The 27,819-nt window shown below is 41.3% G+C and overlaps 2 protein-coding genes across 21 annotated transcripts in view; one reads left to right on the forward strand and one right to left on the reverse strand.

Moving 5' to 3' along the window:
* The first annotated feature begins 1,282 nt into the window (after positions 1-1,282).
* Positions 1,283-22,196, forward strand: arsj (arylsulfatase family, member J). Its single transcript, XM_037479620.2, has 3 exons — positions 1,283-1,975; positions 6,752-8,085; positions 19,984-22,196. Exons 1-3 carry the CDS (start codon positions 1,665-1,667, stop codon positions 20,406-20,408), a joined length of 2,070 nt encoding a protein of 689 aa, XP_037335517.2. The 5' UTR covers positions 1,283-1,664; the 3' UTR covers positions 20,409-22,196.
* ank2b (ankyrin 2b, neuronal) overlaps positions 11,013-27,819 on the reverse strand; it is a 93,521-nt gene continuing 76,714 nt past the window's right edge. For 11 of the 20 annotated variants that reach the window (XM_062562046.1, XM_062562042.1, XM_062562036.1 and 8 more), the window contains 12 exons: positions 23,124-27,605; positions 22,503-22,580; positions 22,205-22,336; positions 21,948-22,097; positions 21,633-21,864; positions 21,083-21,143; positions 15,692-15,784; positions 15,034-15,117; positions 14,721-14,885; positions 14,229-14,405; positions 13,867-13,958; positions 11,013-12,796 (listed from right to left, as the gene is read on the reverse strand). In XM_062562046.1, coding sequence (XP_062418030.1) covers positions 12,601-12,796; positions 13,867-13,958; positions 14,229-14,405; positions 14,721-14,885; positions 15,034-15,117; positions 15,692-15,784; positions 21,083-21,143; positions 21,633-21,864; positions 21,948-22,097; positions 22,205-22,336; positions 22,503-22,580; positions 23,124-27,605 — 5,942 coding nt within the window. In that variant the 3' untranslated portion in view covers positions 11,013-12,600. Of the gene's footprint in view, positions 12,797-13,866; positions 13,959-14,228; positions 14,406-14,720; positions 14,886-15,033; positions 15,118-15,691; positions 15,785-21,082; positions 21,144-21,632; positions 21,865-21,947; positions 22,098-22,193; positions 22,337-22,502; positions 22,581-23,123; positions 27,606-27,819 lie in introns of those variants that run through there. The other 9 variants (XM_062562062.1, XM_062562061.1, XM_062562068.1 and 6 more) reach the window with 7 other exon arrangements.

A 27,819-nucleotide genomic window follows, 5' to 3' on the forward strand; every position in this document is an offset into this window, starting at 1 on the left:
TATGTATGTATGTGTAAGTGCATTTAAACGGTAAGGAGCATTCATAATTTATATGCTGGATGCTTGGTGGCTATTTTTGCTCTGTTTTAGCATGGTTGGTCCAAGATAAATAATGCTTATATCACTGTCTTCCTCTTAGGTGTGGTGTGTTTTTGTTCACCCCTTGCTTTACTGAGAATGTCACAAGTGCACCGCCGTGTACATGTTCCTGGACTAATTCACATGCTGTATTTCATAACTTTTATTTTCTAATTTTCAAACAGATTAGTGCATATTGTAGCCAAGATTCGGTTACAGCTTTATCCCTCAACATTGGGTCAATTTGAGTTTTTTTCATAACGTAACAATCTATGTTGTGTGTGTTGTGTCATTATAGGGCTGCATCTTAGACTTTTAACCTACATACTATGATGTACAATTTCCAAATATTTTGTCTGGGCCAAAATTACAAATTCAACATCCTTTTGATGTTCACTTCCTACCCTTGTGTTTTTCCGGCCTTGAGAATGGTCTGCCTATAGTAAAATATAAAATAATAAATAGTAAAATATTTAAGTCAAAAACTAAATTCAAACGTATTAGCAAGACCAGCTGACGTGGTGACGTCATCAAGTCAGCTGCTGTTCCAATTGCGGAAATGTCCGTTCTCCGTTCTCTCGAACCTGCGAGTCAGGACTCCCGAGTCTGTCTCCCGAGTCTATTCTCGCGGGAACGCAAGTCCGTTCTCGCCGTCTCAGGTATTGAGAAAGGGCCAGTGTTCTCACCAGACCACAGAGCAAAATCAACCGGTATGTTCATCTGTTTATACTAATCAACTGCAATAAACCAAAAACCTCAACTACAATAACCGATGGAAAATCTTTGTCTGTGTAACAACTTCACTCCTACCTGTGCATGATGGCAAAGACATTTGTTGGAAAGAAGGCTAAAGCAAGGATTGTCATAGCATATGACTTTTTAAGGACTAAGAACTATTAAGGGTTTAGGATAGGAAGAGGGGACACATACATCCGAAGTGCCTATGTTTTAATCCTATAAGTGACATTTAGCTCCTTTAATGTAAATTTATGCGGAGGGGGTGTATATCTAAACGTGTCTCCCACGGTTTCAAAAAAAGAAAAAGCTGCTAAACAACATCCACCACACATTAGAGAAGGACTCTCACCTCGAACTACACCCTGGAGGTTGAGCTTTTTCCGCTCCTCGTGAACGCACCGTGACTCGCGCGCCCCCGTGGCGGCTGTTGGGCGCTGCAATGAGCGGATGGACCTACACATGGACGCGCCTCCCTATTGAGACCCTCCTCAGCTCGCTCTACGGTAGGAAGGAGCAGTGTGACAGGATGGAGGAACTGCCCCGGCTGCTTCTGTGTTACCTGCTCCTTTCCAGCGTCGGCCGTTCCTTTGAGTGTTCCGTTCTTTAGAATTACTTTGAAACTAACAGCTGTTATTCAGGGCGCGTTTTCGGTTGGGTTCCTAGATGTTTTTTTCCACCTAACGCGGAGCTGTCAGTGGAATATGTGGCGGAGAGAAGGACTGAACTCGATCCCAACCCCAGCTCCAAGTGCTGCTGCCCCCCCCTGAACATGTGGGAGACTTTGCGCTGCTCACACCGACCTGCTGACCAACAGTAATTGCGCCTGGAGGTCTAAATTGGGCTGAATCATGTTGATCTTGTGGGTGCCACTTAGTTTATTCCTCAGCTTCATCGTTTCTCAGACGTGGAGCGTTCAAATGTCGTGGGAGAACTGGGACTCTCCCCTTCGCAACCGAGAAAACGAGTTTGATAAACCGAGCTCCCAGCCGCACATCGTGTTCATCCTGGTGGATGATCAAGGCTTCCGGGATGTCGGATACCACGGCTCCGAGATCAAAACGCCTACCCTGGACCGGCTGGCAGCGCAGGGCGTTAAGCTGGAGAATTATTATGTGCAGCCGCTCTGCAGCCCTTCCAGGAGCCAACTCATGACTGGAAGGTATTGCGCTCTTGTTCCCTATTTCTGATCCTGTAGCCACCCAACTATATGGAGTTTAATGGATATAATACATGGAGTCCAGGCAGCCTGCCATATTTCTACATAGCACCACAGCTGTAGTACATCACCCATCTCGGACATTTCCATATGTTTTATGTGATAATCAGAATTGAATTATATATTTCAAAGATCTCTGCTTGTGTCAGTAAATTTGAATGGTGCATGTAAGAGCGAGATGACCGGATAGTTGAGGTTAACCATAACCATTTTTGTAACTTTTACTATTGCAAGTGCAATAAAAAATACATATAAACAAACTAAAAACCAATAGTTAAAAAAGTTGTGATGGCAACTTCGTCCATCCTGTCGTTTGGGGAAGGTGAAATCTGGATTGGTATGATATGCTCCTCTACTGACTAATTCAGTTCCCACTATGCCAGACAGGGTTAGTCAGTCAGCAGGATCAATCGGTTCTCCCCTGACGGACTCGTGGATATCAGAACGTTTTAGTTGAGAAAGTGTCTGAAGGTTGTAGTGTTGCCTTCACCTGAAGGCAAATGCATACAATTGATGTACATCTATTAATACAGATACATTATTGCAATAGGAAATATAATGGCTGATTTTTTTCTCTTGTTCATATGTTGAGATTTATCACTGATCTTTTGAGTCATAATACGACACACAGTAAATACATATTAATAATTTTTTTCTTTAAAGATCAGTGGTGTTTAATAGAGTAAACAATTATTCAAACATTTGAATTAGGTGTAAATAAAGTGTGTAGTGTATTGAACTATTACGATTATAGCTTTATTAATATGCATTTATAGACTGCTACTTCTTTTACTAAAACTATTACTACCACTAATAACTATAATGAATAAAAACTTACAAGGTTCAGAGAGAGATGAACCTGGGGGATCATCTGAGCTTTCTTTAGGAGGTGAGGGTCTCTGCATAGGTAGCTGGAGTGCATCTGTACATTTTAAAATATTAAATAATATTAGCATTCCATAACACCACATAACACATTTATTCACATGTATCTACTATTTACATTACCATAAATACAATCCAAACAACCTATTGTGTGGAATGCATGTTATGCATTAACAGAATACCATTCGTCAGCAAAATCCTTCAGTAATAATAATACATTTTATTTATATAGCCCTTTACATGGTACTCAAAGACACTTTAAAGTAAAACCAGCACAGATATAGCACATAAAGATAAGCAATAAAACCAACAGATAAGCCCGACATAATAAATGCAATTAAAACCAATTACTATCGGGTGAAAAATGTAAATTGATATGTAAAAAGCCTCATTAGGAAACCACCTAAAGTTAATAAGTCACCTTTGAGAGTCCGATTTTTTATGAAATGTGTGAAGGAGCAGAAACGTTGCCTTAGCAACCACTAGCTGATTAACATGTACAGTATCATGATGGGTGAACGGTGGTCTTGCGTTGTTGTTTGCTTACAGTCGTCTGTTCCACATCATCATACGGCTGGTGCGGGCAGGACTCAAGCACAGAGTTTCAGGCAAAAAGTGTTCTTTAATAAATCCAAAAAATGGCAAAAACACTGACAGGGACCAGGGACGTACACCAACGACATGCACACAGGCAAACAATGATGCGACCAGGGACACAAGATCTAAATACACCAGGGAGGTGCAGGTCATTGAACACAGGTGGAAACAATCATGACACTGCAGACAATCACAGGGGAAGACAGAACAAGGCAGGAAGTGAAGTTACCCCAGGAACACGAGAGAAATGAAACTACAAAATAAAACAAGACATGAACCCAAACCGTGACACATCAGCAGTTTCCCTCTTTGTACATGCAGCTCCACAGGGCTTGTCCTCCACTGCCTCCACCAGCTGTTCCAAAAAAGAAAGAGGTTTACTGGGCAGAGGGTAATTTTTAGCAAGTGTCCGAGAAACTGATGAGAAAAGTCCAGCAACCTCCATGGAAGTAAATCTGTGTCATCGGGTTTTGAACGAAAAAGGTGATTGAATTTCTACCACTGAATATTTATGCATTGAATTTATGTATCCGAATGTTTTTCAACGTTGAAATACTGCAAAAAATTCAACCGCAAATAATTCAACGTTAAAATATTCAACTGCAAAAAATTCAACCACAATATCGGGGACATCAAGGAAGAGCAATTGATTCTAGATTCAAGATCAGGAGCGTGCGTCAAGCAAAAGGAGTGAGCACCCCAACACAACTTCGGCTTGTCGGCCAGCATGGTGACCGGATTTTTTTAACATACTCCATTGGAAATGAACTAAGCGGAAGTTAAACGAGAGCGTACAGCCGGTCAGAATACGCCTCTTCTTCGAGTTTTGAAATAATTTAATGATGCTAAGATCCTTCGACAAGCTATTAGGAGTTATTGGTAGAGTTTTGAAACCAGGAATGCGCTTGAAGAGCGCATATGAGCCGCTGCAGCGTAGTGGGGAGGGGGTCAGCGGCTTTAGCGGAGCGTGCAGGCTTATAACCCCGACAGGACATGCAGGAATAGCCGCAGTAGCGCCGAGTGCGGAAAGAGGTCGGTGATAGGATCTCTTTTCAGAACGTCGATCTCAGTTGGGTATTTAGCGGCATGAAAGTCCATGTAACGTTAAATGAGTATCTTCATGACCATGGATGCATTGATGCATTCCAAGCAGGGGCGGATGGTGTATAGGGGCGATTTGGGCAACGCCCCACCAACTGGGGGAAAGAGTCATTGTCCAATCAGATTCGTCAGATTCAGGTCCCATTTCAAATGCTCGCGCGCGCCCGCCGCGAGTCCCGCCTCTTTCGGGGCAAATTCATTGACGTGGAAAATTGCCATTCTCCCGTTGACGCCCATGTTAAAACTTTTTTTCGAAAATAGAGCCTTCAATGCATTTTCAATGAGGTTTTGGGGCTCACACTCACGCGCTTGCGTCATACGTAACTGAGCAAAGAGAGCGAGGGGGGTGGGGATATTTTCGATTAAGTAGCTACTTAGAATCACATTCTGTTAACTTCTTAGAAACAATTTTTATTGATGTTTTTGCACTTAATCTTGCTAAATTCAACAAGGCAAATAAATTAAGTTAAAACTTTTTCCTTGGCCCCATTTGCCTTTGTAAGATGTTCTATTTTGTCTATATTATTTTGTCAGAATGCTTTGTTTGTATGTGGAAACATTTTTTATTTAGCCCCCCCTACAATAAAATTCACCAGTATTGTTCTTTGAATCTTTAATCAAATTAATATTATTCTATTTCTTCCGCCGCACCTTTCAACTCCTTCACACTTTCAGCTATTAAAACCATTCAAATATTAAAATGTTCAGCTCCTTCGGGGGAGAGGGGAGCCATTTTGAGTCTTATAATTTAATTAATATGAATTAAAATCATCAACTTTTTTAACATGGTTTCCAATGGAGTTCATTTTCAAATTCTCTCAAAACTTCTTCAACTTTCAGCTTTTCCAATCTTTCAGCTAGAGACACCATTTAAAATGTTGACACAAGTCTTTTTTTAATGAAAAAACAGCTCGGTGATGTCTATTCTACTTTTTGCATAATCACTAATTATGTTTCATTAGTTTTCTATGTGGAAAGTTAGAGTGCAGCTTTGGAATCTAGAGTGACAGGAGTGTGAGAGTTCAGTGCATGGGCACAATATTTACTTTTCTAGATTAAAACTATGCTGTGCTTGTGCTGGTCGGACTGATAGGAGTATGGAATGCCACATATTTTTACTTTTTGCGTGCGTTTTGTGTGCGGCAACGGTTGATCTCATGAACCCGAACACAACACTGTTTGCAGTACCGACGTTTGTGTAATTCACACAACAAATAAAGAGCACAAATAGTAGTTTTCCATGGTGGATTGTGTAAACGATGTGTCTATGTAGAAAAAAGCCGAAAATAAGTCACGCCCTCTTTCAGGCGGGAATGAAGCGAAAAAAATAGGACGCGAATGAAGCATCCCCTAGTCTGCCGGGGGTCAGGCATTGCGGCTCAGGCCACGCAGCCGGCGCCACCGCAGCTGGCGCCCCCCGAGTCCCTGAAGCCTGGTCGGCATTCCGGCCGCCGCCCCGAGACCCTGAAGCCCACGCAGCCAGAACCACCGCGCCGGCTCCCCAAGACCTTGAAGCCCGGCCGCCGTTCCGGCCCCCGAGACCCTGAAGCCCACGCAGCCGGAGCCACCGCGCTGGCCCCCGGAGAGCCTGAAGCCAGGCCGCCGATCTGCCCGATGTGGGGTCCCCACCCTCCCGCCCCTTGTATGATTTGTCCCTGGTTCTGCCCTCCCTTTTGGACCGTCTGTTATTCGGTCCTTGAGGGGGGAGAGGGGGTTCTGTCACGGTTTTGGGCTTCCTTCCTCCTTTATTTTGTAGTTTCATGTTTTTGTGTCCCTGGGTTAGCTTCACTTCCTGCCTTGTCCTGTGATTGTCTGCCATGTTTGATTGTTTCCACTTGTGTCCAATCACCTGCGCCTCCCTTGTGTATTTAAGCCCTGTGTGCCTGGTGTCACCTGTCGCGTCATTGCATATTTTTGTGTGTTGCATGTGGAGGTGGTTGTGATTCCTGTGGCCATTATTTCCAGTTCAATTAAATTCAATTTGTTAGTCAACTCTGCATTTGAGTCCTCCCTGCATTCCTGCACCAGCCGCTACGTGACACTTTTGGGGTGAACGCAGCATTACTCTGTTACAAATTTGCAAATTTCTTTAAAACTGCTAATATTTCCAACTTCTGATGTTTTTTTATTTTATAGGTATCAGATCCACACTGGCCTTCAGCACTCCATCATTAGAGCTACCCAGCCCAACTGCCTTCCCCTGGAAAATGTCACCCTTCCCCAGAAGCTCAAGAAAGCGGGCTACTCCACCCACATGGTGGGCAAATGGCACCTGGGCTTCTACAAGCGTGGCTGCCTGCCCACCCAGCGTGGCTTCGACACATTCTTCGGGTCCCTACTAGGAAGCGGGGACTACTACAGTCACTATAAATGTGAAGGACCTGGTATGTGTGGTTATGATTTGCATGAAGGAGAAGAGGCAGCTTGGGAACAGGACCGCGGCTTGTACTCAACCATGATGTTTACTCGAAAAGCTATCAGCATCCTAGCCAATCACAACCCTCGCGGACAACCCTTGTTTCTCTACTTAGCCTTTCAGGCGGTTCATTCCCCACTGCAGGTTCCTGCCCGCTACCTCGAGCGTTATAAGGGCATTCCAAACTTGCATCGTCGGAAATATGCTTCCATGGTGTCCTGCCTGGATGAAGCTATCCACAACCTCACGTTAGCGCTAAAACGCTATGGTTATTATGACAACACAGTTATAGTCTACTCTTCAGATAACGGAGGCCAGCCATTAGCAGGGGGAAGCAACTGGCCCTTGAGGGGGAGTAAGGCCACCTACTGGGAAGGGGGGATTCGGGCAGTTGGCTTTGTTCACAGTCCCCTGTTGGTAAACAAAGGCACAAAATGTCGATCATTGGTCCACATCACTGATTGGTTCCCTACACTGGTGACCCTGGGCGAAGGGACTTTGGATGAAGACCTAAATCTGGACGGGTACGATGTCTGGGAGGCTATCAGTGAAGGCCGTCCATCTCCTCGGCAAGATATCCTTCACAATATTGACCCAGTCTACATCAAGGCCAAAAACGGTTCGTGGAAGGCTGGGTACGGCTTATGGAACACTGCCATCCGGGCTGCGCTACGGGTGGGCCACTGGAAGCTCCTGACAGGTGTCCCTGGCTACAGCGACTGGGTGCCCCCACAGACCTTCTCTAAACAGCGGCTAACCAGCCGCTGGCATAATGAGCTTGTCCATTGGGGCTGTGGTAAATCCATCTGGCTGTTCAATATCACAGCCGACCCTTATGAGAGAGTAGACTTGTCCCAGCGGTACCCTCACATAGTGAAGAAGATGCTCATACGCCTAGCGCAGTACAACAAGACTGCAGTTCCAGTCCGGTACCCAGCTAAAGACCTGCGCTCCAACCCTCAGTACAATGGGGGTGTGTGGGGGCCCTGGTACAAAGAGGGGCAAGAGAAGGATGAGAGATACAATAACTGGTTGACTAACACTCTTGGAAAAAGTAGGTGGAAAATAAAATCAAAGAACAGAAAGCTAAAACGAAAGGAAGAGTAGTAGCCTACCCAATTTGTTAAAGGCTTTTCTCAGGGATTGACGCCAGGATTTTTGGGATTGTCCTCTAAAACGGTCTAACTAAAATTAGTTTTAACTTGACTCTACTATTACTGTATAAAAAATAGTAGACTTTTTGAGAATAAGAAAAAAATCATCTTTTTTAAACTTTTCTCATGAGCAAACACAACTTAGACCTTATAATAATATTAGGGGCATTGGTAGAATGGTACTTTTTCTAGATAGTTGCATGCATCACCATGAGTTTCCATGAATTGAGGTGACAAATAAAATGAGGCCTAGTACTTTTGTTTATTACAATGAAGCAGTATCGTGGAAACGGATGTGACTTGAGATGATGTATGCTGTTATTAATGACCACAATCTGCCAAAACTTTAGAGGTATAAATGTAGTTCCTTATTTTAGATGATGTCTTGTCTGCAATGGATGTGATAGGAAGACCTGCCAAAGACATCTGCACATAAGGGGCCAAAATGATTAAAATTATGCTTCCATTTTCTTCTTTCTACGTAGAAGTTCAAATTAGAAGACATGCTGTACTGTTTTAATTATGGTTTCACCCATATGAGTTGAACTTACTTCGACATTTTTGGGGCCATGAGGCAAGAAAGAACAGTACATTAGCTTGATGAACACTGCTGGTTGTCAGTCTCTCCCCAGTTAGGGGGATATACTTGGCATATGGTCCCGTTTAACATGCTTTCCCGGGACCACTCCTTTTATTAGGGCCTGAGCCGACTGAAAGTCGGGCGAAGCCCTATTGAGTTTCAAAAAATACTTCTTCTCATTCTTTCGCCACTTCAATCACACTTTTGGGGCCTTTGCCATATTCAAAAACTCTTGAATTTTTTTATGCGCTTCAGAAGTGCGCAAATTTAGATATTCTTGGGGTCGCGCAATTAGGGGATTAAATAAAGTACTCTCTAGTGCTCTCTGGGGTAACCAACTTTTACCGATTGACTTGAACCTTTGCACACAGGTGCTCTTGGATGTGCTCTGCAAGAAAAGTCAATCATGGTATGCAAATGCACCTACCGATTTTTTACGCCAGTTTGAATTTTGTGAAAAACCCGTTTTTGCGAACTCCTCCCAGACGCTTGGTCCGATTCTTATGAAATCTTCGGCAAAATGATCATTGGCTCAATGTCATCAAAAGTTATTGAGAATGTTGATATCTAATTTTTTATTAAAGTTATGGACCAATGAAGTGCGTAAGCGTTGTGGCCTAAAAAGGAATGACCTATAACTTCTGTAATTTCCTGTCCTCCTCATCTTTAGGACATGTTAACATCGAGTCCTAGAACATCCCCAACGGTACGGTACGGGTCGGGTCGGTACGGGTCGGGTCTGTTAACCATGATTTGGCGAGCGTTTCCACCGCCAACAGTACCCTTTCTTGATAGGCGTGGTGTATTCCAGAAAGTAGCGGTAACGTCACTTGATAGGCGTGGTATTGGACGGAGGGTAGATTGACGTCATTCGATCGCGCGAAAACTGAAAGCTAACCGCAAACAACAATGGAGGATATACAGCCGATCCTGTTCTTGCTTCTCGATATGTGGCTGTTAAAGTAAATGTTGCGCGGCGACATTGTTGTGACGGTGTTGTAGTTTAAAAATGGCGCTTCGTGTGTTGTCTTTCCCCTTGCGGCACGCGCAAATGACGACACTCTTTCAACCAATCAACGTTCTGCAGTGAGTCTAGCTCCACCCTTTAGTACCAAACAACTGTGTCAGGTACCCCAACGGAAGGGTACCCAAAAAGTGGTATGGTGCAGATTTTTGGTACTTTTCTCAGTGGAGACACAAATAAAAGAGTACCGACCCGTACCGTACCGCACCGCTCGGTGGAAACGCGCCATTAGGGGACCATTGACAATCCAGCTCGTCCATGTATAACAAATCCTGCATTGAATTACAGCAGCCTCTGAGAAACCGTGAATATGCTTGTAAAGCCTTCGGATCTTCAGCTTTGATTGATGGCCAGGTAAGAGCTCGTTCTATGTAGGCACTTGCAATTTTATTTTCATTACCGTAATTGTCTTTTAACAGACTTTTGGCCTTTTGGAAACCCATTTTAGGATCCATATATCAACAACTCTTAAGTAAAGCTTGAGCTGGTCCTCTTGTGTATTGTTCAAGGAAGTATAATCTTGCTTCGCTACTCTGTTTTAGACTCAATGACGTTCAAATGATTTAGCAAATGACTGGTACTTCATAACTTCCGCCAGAGACAAAGAGAGACGTGTAGTCTACACTGATGGGTTCGGTAGAGTCTTAGGGTTCTCAAAATGAAATTTTTTTTGGATACCCTTTATAGTTTTGCTCCAGGGGACATTTTGTTTGAGGTGTGGATTCAGTGTATATCGCTGTCTCTCTCTGCCTTTGGCTCGTTAGCGACGGCAGGGGCTCCTTCGTCACAGTTATCTGTGAGTCACACAGTCTGTGACTCACAGATGATCCCTGTTAGCTGATTAGTGCAGTTTGACAGATGACTCTCAGAACCTTCCTTTCCTTCTATTCAGCAAATCTATTGAAATTCATTCCAGCTTCTTCCATTTCTGTATTTTCAGCAATTCGTTTAGATTAATTTTAGCTTTTCTGATGTCTGTATTTTAAACAATGTTTTTCTCTATTTATTTCCAATTCTTTCCAATTATTTTCAGCTTTTCTTATTTCTAAATTTTCAGCAATCCTTTCACAATATAGCTTTTCTTGTACAGTTTTATTGTTCTGCTGCTGTGTTTGCTTTTTTGTAACCATTTAAGGCAGTCACACATGCCCACATAGATATTCGCACAGTTTGTATATAATATGTCTATATTCTCAATACCATGGAAACAAGATACACACGTATGAAATTAATAATGAATTTCTTTTATTCTTTTATCGCATCAGACAAAAAGTAAACAGCAATGTGAGGATCGCATCATCACACAGTCTCAACTTTCTATAAAAACAATTCTTCATCAGGCTGTAAACAATTCAACCATTATTCAAATCAAATCCTGTTTGTCTTCACCTTTTCGGTGCAGAATAAATTCAAACACTAAAACGTACACACCACTTCAACTGTTAGACTATGCAGAGACTACAAATAGAGCGCAATAAATAAATAAGGAAAAGTGCGATGACTAATGTCATTGGAAAGACTTAACTTGGATTTGAAATTGATGTGTCAAACCTTTGCTAGCAGTTAGAACAAGAAATAATAAAAACAATAACAGCAGCCCGGATGGCAGCAGTTAATGCAAAGCATCTCAATAGTCTCAAAGTGTGGTTTTTTAAAACCTAAATAAGTCTGGTGTTGTTCCATCATTTAATATTTTATTTTTTGTTTTGAAATCCTCCCTTTCATCAGATAACACCCCATGACATCAGTGACAACTGTGACTGAAAAGCACTAAAAAGTTATGTCATAATCAGATGTCATGGTAACAGCACCTAAAAACAGGAACATGTCATGATGGACATCATTGATGGTTTTTTGAACAATAGAGCTCTACGGCAGATATATCAGGCTTCAGAACGCACACACACACACACAAACACACGCACAAGCTGTGTGTACCACATTTATTGTTAGTGGTGATTTGTTGACAAGAAGAAATATTTGGTGAAGTTTCCCTTAGAAAGCTCAATGAGCACAGTTACATAATCACTGCGCCGGTAGAAGGTGAGGAGAAGCAGCATATGCAAAGGAGGGTGTAAGAAGGAGTGGTGGTTAGTGGTCAATCTTAATCAAAACATCCCTAATCTCTACTTTCCGTCTCAGGAGGCACACTCTACATAAACAGACAAAAAGTGGTAGCTCTGTGACAGATAAATGTGAATGCAAAACATACATTAGAAAGATGAAAAAAGGTCTAATGCAGGAAGTGGGCAGACTATAGGCAGCAACACACGCCCTTTGTGAACAGATCAGCAGGGTAATGTTTGTCCCTTTCCCTCCTCCCAATTGTTTCTCTCTGTAACATTAATCTCATGTGTAAGGGGGCTATTCTGCAGCTGAATATACAGCATGTACAACATTTTTATTGAATAGTGAATCTATTAAATGCTTTGAATTTATTTTAGTTTCTTAGCTCCTCGATGAACAGATGTTTCATTGAGAAGAGGCCTGTGCGTGAGGCCAAAGTCCAAGATGCCTAGTTTTGTCTTTCATCCGCTTTTGAACATTGTACCAATACCAAACCACAGCAGCCAAAAATCATCATCCAACAAAAATGAAGGGTTCCATCTTTGGTCACAAAAAGCCTATGAAACACAATGTGATGGAAGGAAGGAAGGAAGGAAGGAAGAAATTGGTTCACTGCTGAAAAAGACTTCTGTTCTGTTTTAACAAAAAGAAAGAATAAAAAAAGTTGAGTCCAGTGATTGGTGAGGATAACAAGAGGGGGACCTGGGACATCTTGACGCAAGGCTTAAGGGGATGTAGAAGGGATCAGTAAAAACTCTCCTCCACCTTCTCTGCCTGGTGGTCCTCACAGTAGCGTTGGAGCAGTTGGTGCAAGTGCTGCTGCAGTGCGTCGGGTTGCAGGGGGTCCAGGTTGTCGTTCCGACGCTCCAGGTGCACGCTTTTCCCTTTGCCGTCCCTCACCACAGTCCTCTGCTGGGTTAGCGACTTATGCATGTGGCTTCTGAAAGGAGTAGAAAGAAGAGTCACTCCAGGCTAACTTACAGGCATGGACTAGCCAGATACTGGTCACCAAGTTCATATGTGATAGGCCACATTTGAGGAATTTTTTATAGTGATAGTGGAAATGCAAGACTGGAAATACTAAAATGATTCATCATACCATCGTATCAAATAGAAAAACATTACATTCACAAAAGTAAAAGATTTTATATAATTCACGGTTAAATTAACCAACGAAAAGTAAGTTTTACAGAAATTATACATACAGAAAATTTAAGAATGAAATTGTAACTAAATATCAATGTTAATTTATCTTGATACATTTCTTAAAATGAAGAAACATTGTTTCATTTAACTTTTTCAAAAACATTTCTAGTAAGGAAAAACAGGGAAGCGAGAATGTGAATGTTGCCTTACATATTGAGAGAAATAAAAAAGCAGAATCATCAAATAAAGCCTGTGTTGGTAAAAATTGCAATAACCGTCGTAATTTTACCTAATTTCTCTTGACAATTTTTAGAACATCTTTCATTTTAAACAATAGATGCAATTTAGAGTATGCAAATTTAAACTATGATATTTCAAAAGAAAAATTTAACTTTAGATTAGATAATTACATTTGAATATTAGCAGCTGTAGACTTCATACCATCCTCTCTTCGTTAATTAGTCTGTTTCCATGTTCAAGCAACAAAAAGCATTTGATGAGTTGGTAAAATTCAGAAGATGATAGGAGCCTGACTTTTTAAATACAAAAATTTGCAAATGCAAAAGGTTTCTTCTGGAAACAAGTGTGTCAGGACTTGAACATCAATAATTAACCAAAATCAATACTTAAAGTCTACTTCAACCTAGTTATCAGTTATGAGAGGGTTGCATTTGCCAACTTTCTGATTAAGACATGATGAAGCAGCAACACTCATATCTCATTTACTTACGCAGTTAGTGTACAAATTAACATCAAAGTTTGGTCTATAACATTAAAGGGGAGAAGAGAGTGCAATCATGCCATGCTTCCAAGGTTAAGTTTCTTTGTGGTCATTGTTGATACATTCCCATGCTAATGTCCGACCTTTTAACCACAGAACCGTCGTCCTGCACAATCTCTTTCTCAACTACATGAAGCCGGAGCACTTTCCCAAAGCCTCCAGCATAACTCAATGCCTGGGGGGTAAAGAATGAGGGAGCAGAGGTGGCTCAGAGGGAGGAAAGTGAAAAGACACTGGGAATGGGACATAAAGATTAGCTCTACAGTAATTAGTGACGAGATATCACTAAACATAGCAGCAGGTAATGAAAGCACTTAAAAATCATCAGCACCTCCACATTTGTTTATTTCTTCTCCTGACTAGCAGATAATCTCCAAGACACATTGAACATGTTTAGAATCGACTGTCATAGAATTATTTCATATTTATTTTGGGAAACACAGACCGTCTCAAAGTCCTGTGCCGCTGAGGGGAGATCTGCAGCCAGCGAGGGGTCTCCAGTCTGCTTCTCTGTCCTCTCGCCTCGTGTCATTGTTGTCTTGACAACCTTGCTGACCTTTCGACCTTGCACTGGCTCAACCTCAAACTCTGATACTGTAGCCAGGGGTTCCGAAATGGTCAACTGGAGAGAACATTAGTTGATGTCAAAGGAACAATGTTATCAGGTATGTATCATTCTGTACTACCTGTACTACATTTATGTTTTATAGAGTTATTGGGGCCAAGCTTGGAATCCTAAGTGGAAATTTTTCTTATTTACTAATAACAGCGTTGCGTTTTTATTTGTATGTACTTTAGAACTTTGTACAACATTTGAATCTGGCAAAAGGAGTATTTTCATGATCAAATCATCAATCATTATTATCAATTCAACATTTAAATTTAAATGGGTTGCTGCTATAAAACCATTTGAAAGTAGAAAGTAGATGATGCTGACCTCTTTCTGATCTCCCTCACTGTGAAGCACAGTTCTCTTCAATACCCTGGAGACAGCGTCTCCTTCCTCAATGTGCACCATCTCCTGATGTGTGCCCTCAATGGTCACTTCTTGTGTATCCATGCCGTCTTCTGACACATATTTACGAATCACCTTTCGATTGATCTGGTGGACAAAACAGGGAGGGAATTACTGTAAAAACTGTTAACTGTTAACGTTAACATCTATCATCATGCAAGCCAAGGAATACAACTTTGTTTTTACAGTAAGTGTGAATGCAGAATATAATAGACATCTTTGAATGAAACCGTACTTTCTTAACTACGGTGTTTCCATGCTCATCTTTATACTTTTCCTCAGTGACAGTGTGTGGTTGGATATCAGGTAGGGTATCTGCCTGAGAAAAAACACATACTATCAGTTAGCATGTTAATGCAACATGTTATTATGAAAGTATTTCAAGCATAATACATGACAAACACCATCAGAACAGTGACTTTGATGCAACTATAGAATTGTTCAAATCATTGAGATCATTCTTGCATTGATTTGTTTTTTTTATAAAAATTAAAAATAGTTCAAATTCCTCAAAAGTGGTTTCTCGCATTGTTGTCTTCCAGTCTCTTTATTGACTCCAGCATTAAGGATTGCTAAAATATAGGACATGTTGGGGCTTTAATTGCTTTCATTGCTGCTAACAACAAAGTAAACAACATAGACATGAAATAATTGAAAGCAGCTGAATGTGCAAAGACAACTTAACAAAAATAAAAGACCATTTTCCACACTTTTTGTATTGCAACATGTAACTTTCATGCCATGCGAGTAAAATATATTTTGTACGATATGATTAACTCTGTGAGTTAAGTATTGAAAAAACATAAAAGAGCACTATACCGCTAATACCCCCAAACCAGGGGCCCACCCCATTGACCGAGGCTGCACAACTGCAGTGGATGATGTTTGTTTACCTGAATGATAACTCTGCGTCGGACCACCCTAGTCGTCAACACCTCCTCCTCTGAGCTATCAGAAGACAGCAAACCTAGCTCTTCTGCTATCTCCTGGGAGATCGCACACAACCAGCATTTGTATAAATTAACCGATTTGTAAAAAGTAAGATTCAGAGAAAAGAAGGACAAGCGGCTGTCTGCAGCAGGTTGCTGTGGTAATAACACAGTTTTACCACAGCAACCTGCTGCAGACAGCCGGTTAACATTTAATGTACAGAAAATTGAATTGAATGAAACAAAGTACTGTATGACTATACAGTATAGTGATGAAGAGAAGGTTGGACTAAAAAAATCACAGGCCAGTGAATAAAAAAACGTGCAAGGATGGGAATTAGTGTGCAAAATATTAGAGGTCTTAGACCCCTTCAGACCCCTGTAAAAACTACAATTCTAATTGGGTGATAAAGATTTTATATTGATCTATATTATGATGTTTTTTTGCATTTTTAGACTTTGATAGATGATAAGCAGAACAATGCATTGATAATGAAAAGGCAACTGGTTCAGCAGCCAGGGTAATACATTTAAACTTTGCAGTCCTTTCCATGTGTATTGTCAACAAAAACATAAAATAATGAAATATGAAAAATTATGTGAGCATTAGCTTCATATTCTGGTCTGAGTAGGTGAATGCATTGACAACCTGAAGAATGATTCCTGCCGGTCCAATCCACAAGCTGTTGTCCAACATTATAGCTACTGCCAAGTTTATAGTAAATCTGATTCAGGGTCAGGTTACTGAAGTTGAAATTTATTTAGAGGTAATTGAGGATAACAAATTTGTTCCAGCTCTTTGCTTAACAGATGCAGCCTGTGTATTCACACCTCTGCAGGGGAGACAAAATATTCCCTGAATGTAGACCCTTCTGTAGATAGTAAGCATGAATATTCTTGCGCTTTACTTTTGTTGTGTTTACTCAGACAAGGGCTAGAAATGTAACAATAATTTACAAAAGCAGTAGGAGTACTTGCTAACCCAATTCTCTACAGTGGGCCTGGCAGGGGCATACTGTGATTAGGAAAACCAAAAGAGTAAATTAAAATATTTTTCATGGTGAATATGCCAGGTAAAATATACTCTTATTTTCCTTATCCTTTACTTCCTTTGAAGTATGTGTTCCTGAACAACATCTGCTCTAGTTATTAAATAGCACAGCACTAGACCCTAGTCTAGACACTAGATTACAAAATAGTATTTTTGCATACAATTGCAACAACATACTGATTGCAACAAGCTGAAATCAAAAAAGGTCCGTGAGTGAAAGTAAATATGTATTATAAAATAAATTCTGTTTATCAGCTTGTCAACGTCAACAATGCTGACTTAACTGAAAATACCAAAGGCGACAGCTTTTTCACTTACTGAAGACACAGAAAATCCTCACATTGTTAATTCTTTAGTTTTCCTTGAAAGTTAAGGCAGTCATGCACACAAAAGCACTCATCACTCCAATTAAGTACCAATTAGAACAGTTTATCTTCCTAGACTTTACTGTAGCACCACAGCAAGAAGTCTGGCCAGGCAAAAAAAAGCTGGTGCAGCACTCTGATCATGCTCAACACAAACCCTTACCCTTTCCAGGAAGTCATCATCATCGTAATACCCTGCCTGATCTCGCGAAGGCAGCTCCTCACACAAGGGGAAGTTGCCCGCTTTTTGAACCCCCCGTGAATCCTCTAAATTAAAAGCCAATTCACTAGGACTTTCACTGTTAAATGAAGAGGGCCTGTAATCAGGGCTACACCCAGGCATTGGGGACGGGGTTTCCGAAATATGATGGGTAAACTCATGTTCCAGTTTCACTTCTTCTGGTTCCGAGGAGTCAGAGAAGGCTTGTCTGCACTCAAAGAACTCCTCATCGGAGTCAGAGTGCTGTGGAGATTCCAACATTTTACACAGTTCCTTTGATAGGACATTTGGATTTTCTGATTTAAATTCAGAGATTGTTTTCTCAAATTTTGAGAGCGCATCAGTCACATTCAGAGCCAGAATTGAGTCACTGAGCACTGGAGAGACTGGACTCAAAAAATTCAAAGAAGGTTGGCTGAATTCAGAAACTCTTACAGTTTGGTGTTGTGTAAATACAGCTTCATATTCTGACGGTACCAAAAACTCAGTTGACATGAGTGAAAAAAGCTCACTGGGCTGTTCTTTGTTACGCTCGAACACAAACCCTGGGTGCGCCTGCGATAAGCCCACTTTTAAACATGATGTTTTCCCATAAGCTGGTAGAATTGGAGTAACAGCTCTATGGGTTTTGTATGAATTTGGGTCATACAACTCAATGTCTCTTCGAAACTGTCTTTCCTCTGGTGTCTGAGTAGGAGCCTGTAAGGGAATATCAACATGGTCTAAATAGGTTTACAAAAAATATACTCTCTGCAATCTGGTCGATATGCAACCATTAAAGTAACCTCAACATATCACCAGCTTAGCATTACTGTGCAACAATTATTTTCAATTTAGTCAATATTTAATTTAAGTCTAGGACACTATTCTGCACCCATGAAGTGCTACTTTAAAAGGAGATTAGGGTAGACAAATAATTAAGAACTGAATGACATTTTCTACAAATTCCAGACACATTTGATGCAACTGCCCCACATTTTGTTATTAGTTATTCAAATCAGTTGTTTGCTCTATCCAAGTGACATGTTAATGAATATGTCCAAAACAAACTGGAGTATTTTCTTGTTTGTCATGCCTTCAGACCATTTGTGAGACTGTGAGACTTTGTGAGTCTTCTTTAATTCTCTAGAACTGATGTATCGGCTCTTCTTCTCCTTTCTTTTTGCATCTTGAACTCGTGAGGGTTTCATAAGAAAGTTTTTCTGGAAGTCTTCCTTAAAAATTGTTTGTAAAGTTGAGATACTTTGAGGTTCATACCCAGGCTGACTCCATTTGTATGACAAAACTTGTGATTGCAGTTATTTTTTGCCTGTCAGGACTGAACTTTGTTTCACTAGTTTGAATTAACAATGGATCTTTATTAGGTAATGACAAAGACTGAGACGTCACATGACTCAAAACATTAGTACCTTCACAACACAAGCCTAATTTCTCCTCTGATGCCACAAATTGAGGGGTCAGTAGCCTTGGACTATCAATCCAACAATCAATAGGTAGAGCAACACATTCAGAACCTGATGACAGAGATACATATCTATCAAGGTGTCTAGCATCCATAAAATAAGCCAATATTCTCATAAAAGCACGTACTTTTGAGTCAGGTAACAGTTGACTGAACTCATTGACAGATGGAATTGACTCACGTGAAGATGATCTGTAAGTCACAGCAGCTCTTGTTGCCCTGACTGAAATCTTGCACTCTGAATCTGAAGCCATTGATTCAGGTGATGATAAGCTATGCACAGGATTGTACTCCAATGATACTGTACATTGAGGGATGGGAGAGTCGGGGCAAAGTGACCTGTTCTCATTGAATTTAAGCTCTGATTCTGGAGATGATGCTCCTTTGTCATCCATTTGAATGGCTGATTCAAGGATTATTGGTCTGTATTCTGGCAGTAACTGAGACAAGAACACCGGTTCTCCCCCTTTCTCAAACTCCGACAGTGCACATTCTGGAGATGACGCTCTGCATCCTGTAAACTGATATTCCAAATTTCCCAATGCCACATAACCAATATCTGATGGTGAAGTTTCAGGTAACCATAATAGTGATCTAAAGAACAATAAACATTCAGGGACCGGTATTGTAAATTCAAGTAAAGGAGAATCTTGGGACAGTGATCTAAACTCGCTGACTGATGTTATAGATTTTGATGATTTTATCACCATGGCTGAACTAGGGGACAAAGGTCTAAAGTCTCTTAAGGATTCTGGTGTAGAGTGGAGCTCATCCTCAGATACTGATACTACAAACAAACCAAAATCAGACTTAGTTTGAGTCTCAGGAACAGGTATAGGAAACGTGTGCTTAGCCTGTCTGTATGGAGCTGCACCTGACAATAAAATGTGTTCAATCACTGGTAAAGGTGAAATAGGTACATCAAATATGTCTTGTACACTTGAAGTGCAACAATAGCCATCATTGTCTGTGTCTGTTGTAGTAAATGGATGTGTTTCCTCTAAAGGTGGTACTTTGGCATGGACATCATTCTCGTTGTTATCTTGTTGCTCTACAACATCAGGAGAATACGACCCCTTCTCACTCAGAAGGTGGCACAGGTATTGATTCAGGCGCTTGTCATCTCCCGCCTTGACTCCTGTAACTCTCTGCTGGCAGGTCTCCCAGGTACCGCCATACGACCACTGCAGCTCATCCAGAATGCAGCAGCTCGACTGGTCTTCAACCTTCCGAAATACTCCCTCACCACACCACTTCTCCGTTCTCTTCACTGGTTACCAGTGGCTGCCCGCATCCAGTTCAAAACATTGGTACTGACGTACTATGCTGTGAACGGATCGGGACCAGTCTACATCCAGGACACGGTGAAACCCTACATCCCAACCCGCACACTCCGATCTGCATCTGCCAAGCGGCTTGTTCCTCCCTCACTGAGAGAAAAGCAGTCGGCGAGATCGCGACTCTTTGCTGTCCTGGCTCCCAGATGGTGGAATGAGCTCTCTGATGACATCAGGACCGCAGAGAGCCTCTACATCTTCCGTCGAAAACTCAAGACACACCTCTTTAGACTCTACCTTGACTAAAACACTAGCAAACCGTAGCACTAACAAATGATAGCACTTAAATTGTACTTATAATGGCACTTTTCTATAACATGTTTTGAAACTGCTTATTTGATGAAAAATGTACTTTCTTGTTACTTGTTCTTCTGAGTTTGTATCTCTATGTGGAAATGCACTTATTGTACGTCGCTTTGGATAAAAGCCTCAGCTAAATGACATGTAATGTAATGTAGTGGTATAGCAGAAGGAGGCACAGAAGTCAGCTGAGCAGGCCATGGTTCACTTGTAGGTTGTTTTGTTAAGCAAATCTTTTCAGGGGCCTCATCGGTTTTTGTAAGCTCCAAGGACAGTTCCCTGAAGTCTTGCTCAGCTTGATCACACTTGATCAACCGATCCCCAAAATCGGTCATAGACAATGGTCGACCATGGTATACTCCTGTTTGAGAAGTATAGGATGACTCTCTCCAGGATGACGAACAAATGTGAATTGTATTCAGAATGGGTCCAAGCTCCACTCCTCTCCCTCCACTGGGCCAAATACTATGCAGCACCCTTATCATCACGTGGTTCAATAGTGGGTTAAGGCGGCGAGATAATCTGTCCACCTAATATGGGTCCACCTTTGAACACAGGGTCTATCACATGGGACTGAAGATTGTAAGTAGTGGTGCGAAGTGTGTGAAGAAAGGACTTACTTGTTTAAAACTGCCTTTTTGCACCTTGTCTGTCAATTCCTCATATACTCTATTTGATGAGCTGTGAAAAAAAGCTAGATTCAGTCACAGGATAGCTGATTAATGAATAAATAAATGATGAAATTTAAATGAGAAAAATCTTACATCTAATCAGTATTCTTTATAATAATGTATAAATACACTATTGAACCATTAATTCACATCACGTCCAACTAAATCTGAAAAGTAATCTCTAACTTTTTTATGTTGCGACTCACTTTTATTTAAAGTGAGAAAACAGGTCTTAAAAAAAAGAAATCTTTGTTTTGATTAATAACCAATAATCATCAAAAAGATCTTAATGTTGACATTTTCATGTTGAGTTCTGACTTGCAGTCTGTGGAACAGTGGATTAACTCATTACCATTAGCCTGCAAACTAAAGTCAATAGCAGTTCATGTTTGTTTGGTAAGTCATTCAGAAACTTGAGCTGAAGTACAACCCGTATCCATGATTGTAGAAACATGAAAATAGACAGAGAGCAAATAATGGAACTATCCAGGTAACTTACTATGTTGTTTCCATATCTTTTTGTAGTTTCTCTCTCTGAGCATTTCTAAGAAGACCAGTTGCGGAATCTGTTTCTGGTCGTCCAATTGTCTCGTGAAGGGATGACAAACTGGAGGACAGCTCCTCTGCCGACACCACAGGTACCTCTAGTCCTGAGCCGGAAGTCCAAAATTCAGATTCTGTACGCCTGCTTGGCCTGGGGCTGTCAATATCTTCATGTAGGGCAGAGAAACCTATATACAGTGCAGGCATACACAAAGAGTAAAACAACTTCTACTTGGACTAAATCACAAATTGTTCAAATTGTGTTGTGTACCTTCAGTATGATCCAATGCTATTGTCCTTTCTATTTCCTCATATGTATCTGGTGATGTCTCCTCTTGAGTGGATTGGATTATCGTGTTTTCAATAAGGTGAACTATGTCCATTCGGTTGATCTTAGTCAATCTTTTCCTCAATGTTGCTTCTGTTGAAACAGAAAAACAACTCCAGGTCAACTTTTTATTTAAATAATTGCTTATTTTGTCTTTTTTTAAACAACAGATTAAATATTTACTCAAACCTGTCACTGACCCGTGGAATGTTTTCCCTCCCTCTCTGCCCAAAGCTTTAAAAGGGTGTGACTTTGGTCTTGCAGTGAGTTTGGGTTTTCAACCCTTATCACGTTGATCCTCTCTTCACTGAAGTCCAGTTCTCGTGCTAACTCTTTTGAGAAAAAGATATATTTTTTTATGAAAATTATTTCAATTGTAATGTAATCCATTTGGCTTTAATTTAAAAAAAGTCTATTTTGGGCCTGCAAATAAGCACAAATACTGTATATCTGATTCATATTTGATAGCTTGATCATTGCCAATACGGTCTGACTCACCAGTCCAGCTGAAGCCCAGGTGGTCGGCTATAATGGCCAAACGTTGCTCTTGGTTCTCTGCTTCATCCTCTCGATCTACTGCAAATACCACCAGACAGCCATGAGCGGTCAGGCCCGCAAGATACAATATACCAAATCAAGTCACATCAAAAATTGTATTCCAAATAATTTTCACTGGCTTTCTTGATCTTGTAGTACTGACGGTTTTGGTTGAATCAGGATTTAAAATTAAATAATTGTAACCTTGAAAGAAAGAAATGCCTGGAAAGAATGGTTGTGATGGGACTAGGATAAAGATTTCTAAAGACAGAAATAAAGATATTATTCATTAGAAAATGAATCACATAATATCTTGTCATTTAAATGACGAATTATTTGTTTTTGTCACCAAGTTGTTTTCACAGGTTCTATAAACTTTTTAGTCAATCTTGAGATTTTCAGCACACATAGAGGGAAAGAGGAACGTCATAACACACAGACACGCTCAAAATACACAACAACATGTATTCTTCAACTATAATGGGACATTAATACAAGAGATAAAGAAGCAGCACATTTATAGCTACACGGTAGTAATGAGGCTAAAGAAATAGAGAATAGCCCCTTAAACTGCAGGGATACCTTGACTTTGGACTTTATCATCTGGGATTCGCTGCATCTGTGTCTCAACAGGGTTGTCCAACAGTGGTCTAACGGGAAAGACATCTCCTGAGGGTGGGAACTGCATCCCAGGGAAAGTTTCTCTTTCTATGAATGATGGATCAAGGAGACTGCCCTCATCATTTGAGTTGGCAGCTGCAACCTCTTGTTCTCTCTCTGTCTCAGCCTGTGCCAATCTTGCAACAAGTTTTGCTGCTTCATCGCTAATCTCTTCAAAAAGGTCAATGGACAGTTTGTTTGGCTCATTTTTCTCTTTAGTGAGCGTTGATGAATGCCCACCTTTATCTCGGACTGGCAATCTAGACTGGAAGCTTTTAGATTTTACTGACTCACAACTTAAGAAACAACCTTTTTCTTTTTTAGCAGATGGCCCAGTAGACTCCCCCTCAGAAAAGCTCTTGGCTTTGGAAGATGGTGTCTTGGTTTTGAAAGCAGCAGAGGGAGCTGTTTGTGTTACGGATATTCTCCTTGCATTTTTTTTACCAGGTACCTTAAGCTTCTTGTCTGGGGTAGATCCAACTTGTTTGACAATAGAATCAGGCTTAGCCTTGATTGGAATTTTTGATTTAGATTCAGAAATAAAAGAGGCCTCTTTTTTAAGAGTGTTTGAAGAGGAAGTTGCATGAGATGAATAGTGAATTGTGGATTTTCCCCAACTTTGTTGAGCAGCTTGTGTTTTGAATGAAGTATTTTTAACATTAGTGGGAACAATTTGTTTTGACGTGGCTGTTGGTTTGGGCGCTTCTATAACTGACTCTTGGTCTTCTGGAGATGAATCAGAGGACTCTTGGCCCTGCTCAGAGTAAACTGATCTAGTTACTGTAGTTTCCGCTGTCTGTACTGTTGTAATCATTTGGTCAGGGGAATTTTTGTATTTATCTAAGCAGCCTTCGTTCCCATTTTTCACTAAACCTTCGGGAGATGTCTTATCTTTCTTTGAAGGTTTGCCTGAAGCGGAAATGCCCATTTTCGGGATTTTAGATTTGCAGGCATCAGCCTTTGAGGTTTGATGATCACTTTTGGGTGGGGACTGAAGTTGAGAATCAAATATTTCTTTCACTTTCTCAGTTTCCTCAGTCTTAACCTCTACCTTCAGATTTAGGCCAACTTCGGGTTCTGCTGCTGATTCCCTACTTTCTTTCATCGCCTCTTCTACTAGAGGCTCATCTAGAGACTGTTCGCCTATCTGGAAAAAGGCCAAATCACCCCGCTCTTCCTCATAGCTCCTCTTGGTCATGTCAATAGCACCACTTCGGGTCATCTCAAAAAGCTTCCCTTCTTGGAATAGAAAAGGGTTGGGCTCACTCGAAGGAGTGTTCTCTTCTGTTGGAGTTCTACCAGGTGTGGTGTCTGGACTTGGTTGCAGATACTGCTGATCCACCACTAGATTCAGTATCTTCTGTTCCTCCTCTTTTACACGAGCTGCAAAAGCGGCATCATCCTCCCGCATGGCAGACCATGAGTCAATTTCTACCCTTGCAGTGACACCTTTTGACTCAGTTCTGGGAGGCTCCAGTTCCTCATCATCCTGCTCTGTGTCATCATATAGGCAGACCTCTGGTTTAGTTTGACCCGCGGCAACAGCTTGTGGTGATGTTGAAGGCTCCTTTTTATCTTCTTTCACCTCATCCGTTACATTGCTACCTTGTTTTTGCAATTTTTTTGTAACACTTAACTCTTGACCATTCTTATTGTCTAATTTGTTGTCTCTTGACTTCCTCAAACTCTCCTCCTTTTGTTCATCAGTCCTGTTTTCAGTGTATAATGTCACAAGAGCCTTTTTTGCAGCACCGTCTTCATCAGCTTTTACAGATGTTTGGACCACTTTTTCCTGTGTAGTTTCCAGTTTGAATTTTGAATTATGCTGGGTTAAGAAGGAGTGATGCCCTTCTGAACTGATAGTCGCTGTTGTTTTGCTCTTGACCTCTTTGCTGTGGGGTCCATCATGCAAACCTGCTGAAAAAGGAGAGGGAGGTTGTAATTTAATATGGGGATCAACAAAAAGTGCTAACTCTGAATCTTCAGTGGGACTATCGAGCTTGAATGCGCATTGCGAATGCATCTCACTTGTATGCTTTATTGTTTCATAGCCGTCATCCCCTAGTTTGGCATTTGATCTAGAGTTCATTTTGGTCTTCGCATCTTGTTCCATTTCATCAAATGTTTTGATTTTGGCTGCCATTTTAAACATCCCTTCCTCTGGAGAGATTTTTTTTTTAGCAGCAAAGCTGTCTGAGGAATCCTCTTCTTCTTGATTTTCAGGGATGACAGAGGTTTTGGATGGAAGGAAGAGGAATGTATAGTCAGGGGGTTTTGGGTTCACCTCATAACTTACCTCCTCAGAGCTGGGAGTATCAGGGGAGAGAGGAGTCTTACCGGAACTTGTCATTTGTGATGTCTGCTCACAACTGTCATCATCAGCACTAGGGTCATGTTCTCGAAGCAGCCTACCAGGCAAAACATCTTGGGCGGCGGCTTTAGAGGGATCTGGATGGCTAGAGGATTTTCTGGGTGGAACTAGAGTTGATTCGAAGGATGGATTTTGCTCTACAGGGCTGCTCTCTAAGGAATCATGAGGGGGTAATTCTTTTGTTGGGCTTGGATCAATTGAATCTGGGGATTTATGGGAAGAGTTTTCTTCCATGAGAGGACTACCTTCTAGTGAGTCTCTGTGACTTATTGTCAAAGAATCATCGGCTAATGGACTGATAGAGTCTTCTTTTAAAGGCAGCTCTAAGCTTTCATGATGATGAGAAGGAGAAGAGAATCTAGCGGCTGTATAACCAACTGAAGCCAATTTTAGCTCATCATCAGGGTTCTCATCATCGCTAAGAAACGTTTCTACAGTCTCTGAAATTCTCTTCGTAAGCTTTTGAGGTTTGGATGGCTCAGACTCACTCCTCCTGACAGATATAGACTCACTTGTAGTGTGATCATCTGCAGCCTCGCTGGAAGGAATAGGGAAATTTAAATCTCTAGACCGTTGGCCACCTGTGGTATCTATACTTGAGTGTCCAGAGTCTTCTGTGTCAATGCATTTTTTGACTAATGTGCCAGTTGCTGCCAAAGTTGCAGAAGCAGTTTTGGGAGAAAGACGCAGACTCTCTGGGCTTGTGCCTGGAGTGGCAAGACCCTCATGTTTGTCACTGTCCTCAGAGCTGAAAGGAGGGGTACCATCTCCAGAGCTGGCACTTAAGGAGTCGGCCACACCCTCATGTTTTAAGCTGTCAGGGCTATCATCAAGGCCACTATTTCCAAAGTCTGCAGTTTCAGTTAGCTGAGAAAGAGCAGGAGCAACTGACGTGGTTTCTATCTCTCTGTCTTGGTAAGTGGTCTCTTTCTTGTGAGGTTTGGAATCCAAAGATACTTCTCGATCTTGAGAGAAACATGAGGTTATTGCTTTATTTATGGATTTTGCCTGGAGGGGGTCTGGCCTTTCGGTTTTCTCCGATCTTGACATTTTAGAGGGGTCCTGTCCTGTTTGGAATGCTTGCATGAGTTCTTTAACTGACATAGTCTCCTCAAGTTTCTCAGTTTCACCTTTGGGGGATTTTGGGGGAACCCGTTTTAATTTAGGTCTTTCTTTGGCTTTTGGAGTGGAATTGCTTATAACAGCCAATTGCGGTACCTGGCTTTCAGTGATCTTTTTAGTCTTTTGCTCTGCCTCCACTTTTTGTTGTAAGGCTTTGACTTTGTCCTTTATTGAGCCAATGGGAGTTTCTTCAACAACTGGGGATAAAGGTGATGCTGGGCAAGGAGCTTTCGGCAAACTAAGAAGGGAAGCCGCCTCTGTTGATTCCTCTGCTTGCCTCTGGTCTTTCCCCTTGCTTCTGACTGGCTTAGCAGCAGTTTTTTCAGGTACGTTGGTTGGGGTATTTGGCTTTAGACCTTTACGTAGTACAACATCAGTGAATTTTTCTTGGACAGCTGGGTCTTTTTTAACTTTTAGTTTGGAGCTTATTGGTGCATCCAGAAGATATTCTTTTAGTTCACCACTGTCCTTTATTGCTTTAGGTCTGGGAGCCCTGTTAGCTCTGATTTCACGTAAGACTGGCTCTTGAGTTTCTAAGGCCGCCATCTTTTTGACCACCTCTATCTCATTGTCCGAAACGAGAACCCAGTCCTCGACAATTCTAGCTGCTTTTGTTGCCTCCTCTGCTGCTTCACCGTCATACGTTCCGCTCCTCAGTATCTCACTGACTTTTTCTAGGTCCTCTTTGACTTTCTCTAAGTCCTTCTCCATTATTTCTAGTGGCTCTCCAGAAACATCCTCAGTCCTTTTCTCGAGACCAGACCTTCCTAAGGAATGGGATTTCTCTGCGCAGTCTGCAGTCAAGATGGCTGTCATTTTGATCAAATCTTGTTTCATCTCCGACACGTCGGATAGAAGGTCTGGTTCTCGATTCAGCTCTGATTTCAGGACTGATGTCGGCATCTCTTCATCTTCCATATGGAAGAAGGACAAGTAAGGAATAAAGAAAATCAAAAATTCAAATAAAAGGAGACAGACATTAGAGAATGTGAGGACATGATTGGAGCACATTGCAGGGATCATAGGACAACATATTCACAAAGGGTTCTACATCAGGATATCAATCGAATTGGGCTTGTACTGTCACTGTGTCTGGAGAACTGTAGAAAAGCGAGAGCTAAATAA

Source organism: Pungitius pungitius, chromosome 1, assembly GCF_949316345.1.
Source record: "Pungitius pungitius chromosome 1, fPunPun2.1, whole genome shotgun sequence".
Lineage (NCBI taxonomy): Eukaryota > Metazoa > Chordata > Actinopteri > Perciformes > Gasterosteidae > Pungitius > Pungitius pungitius.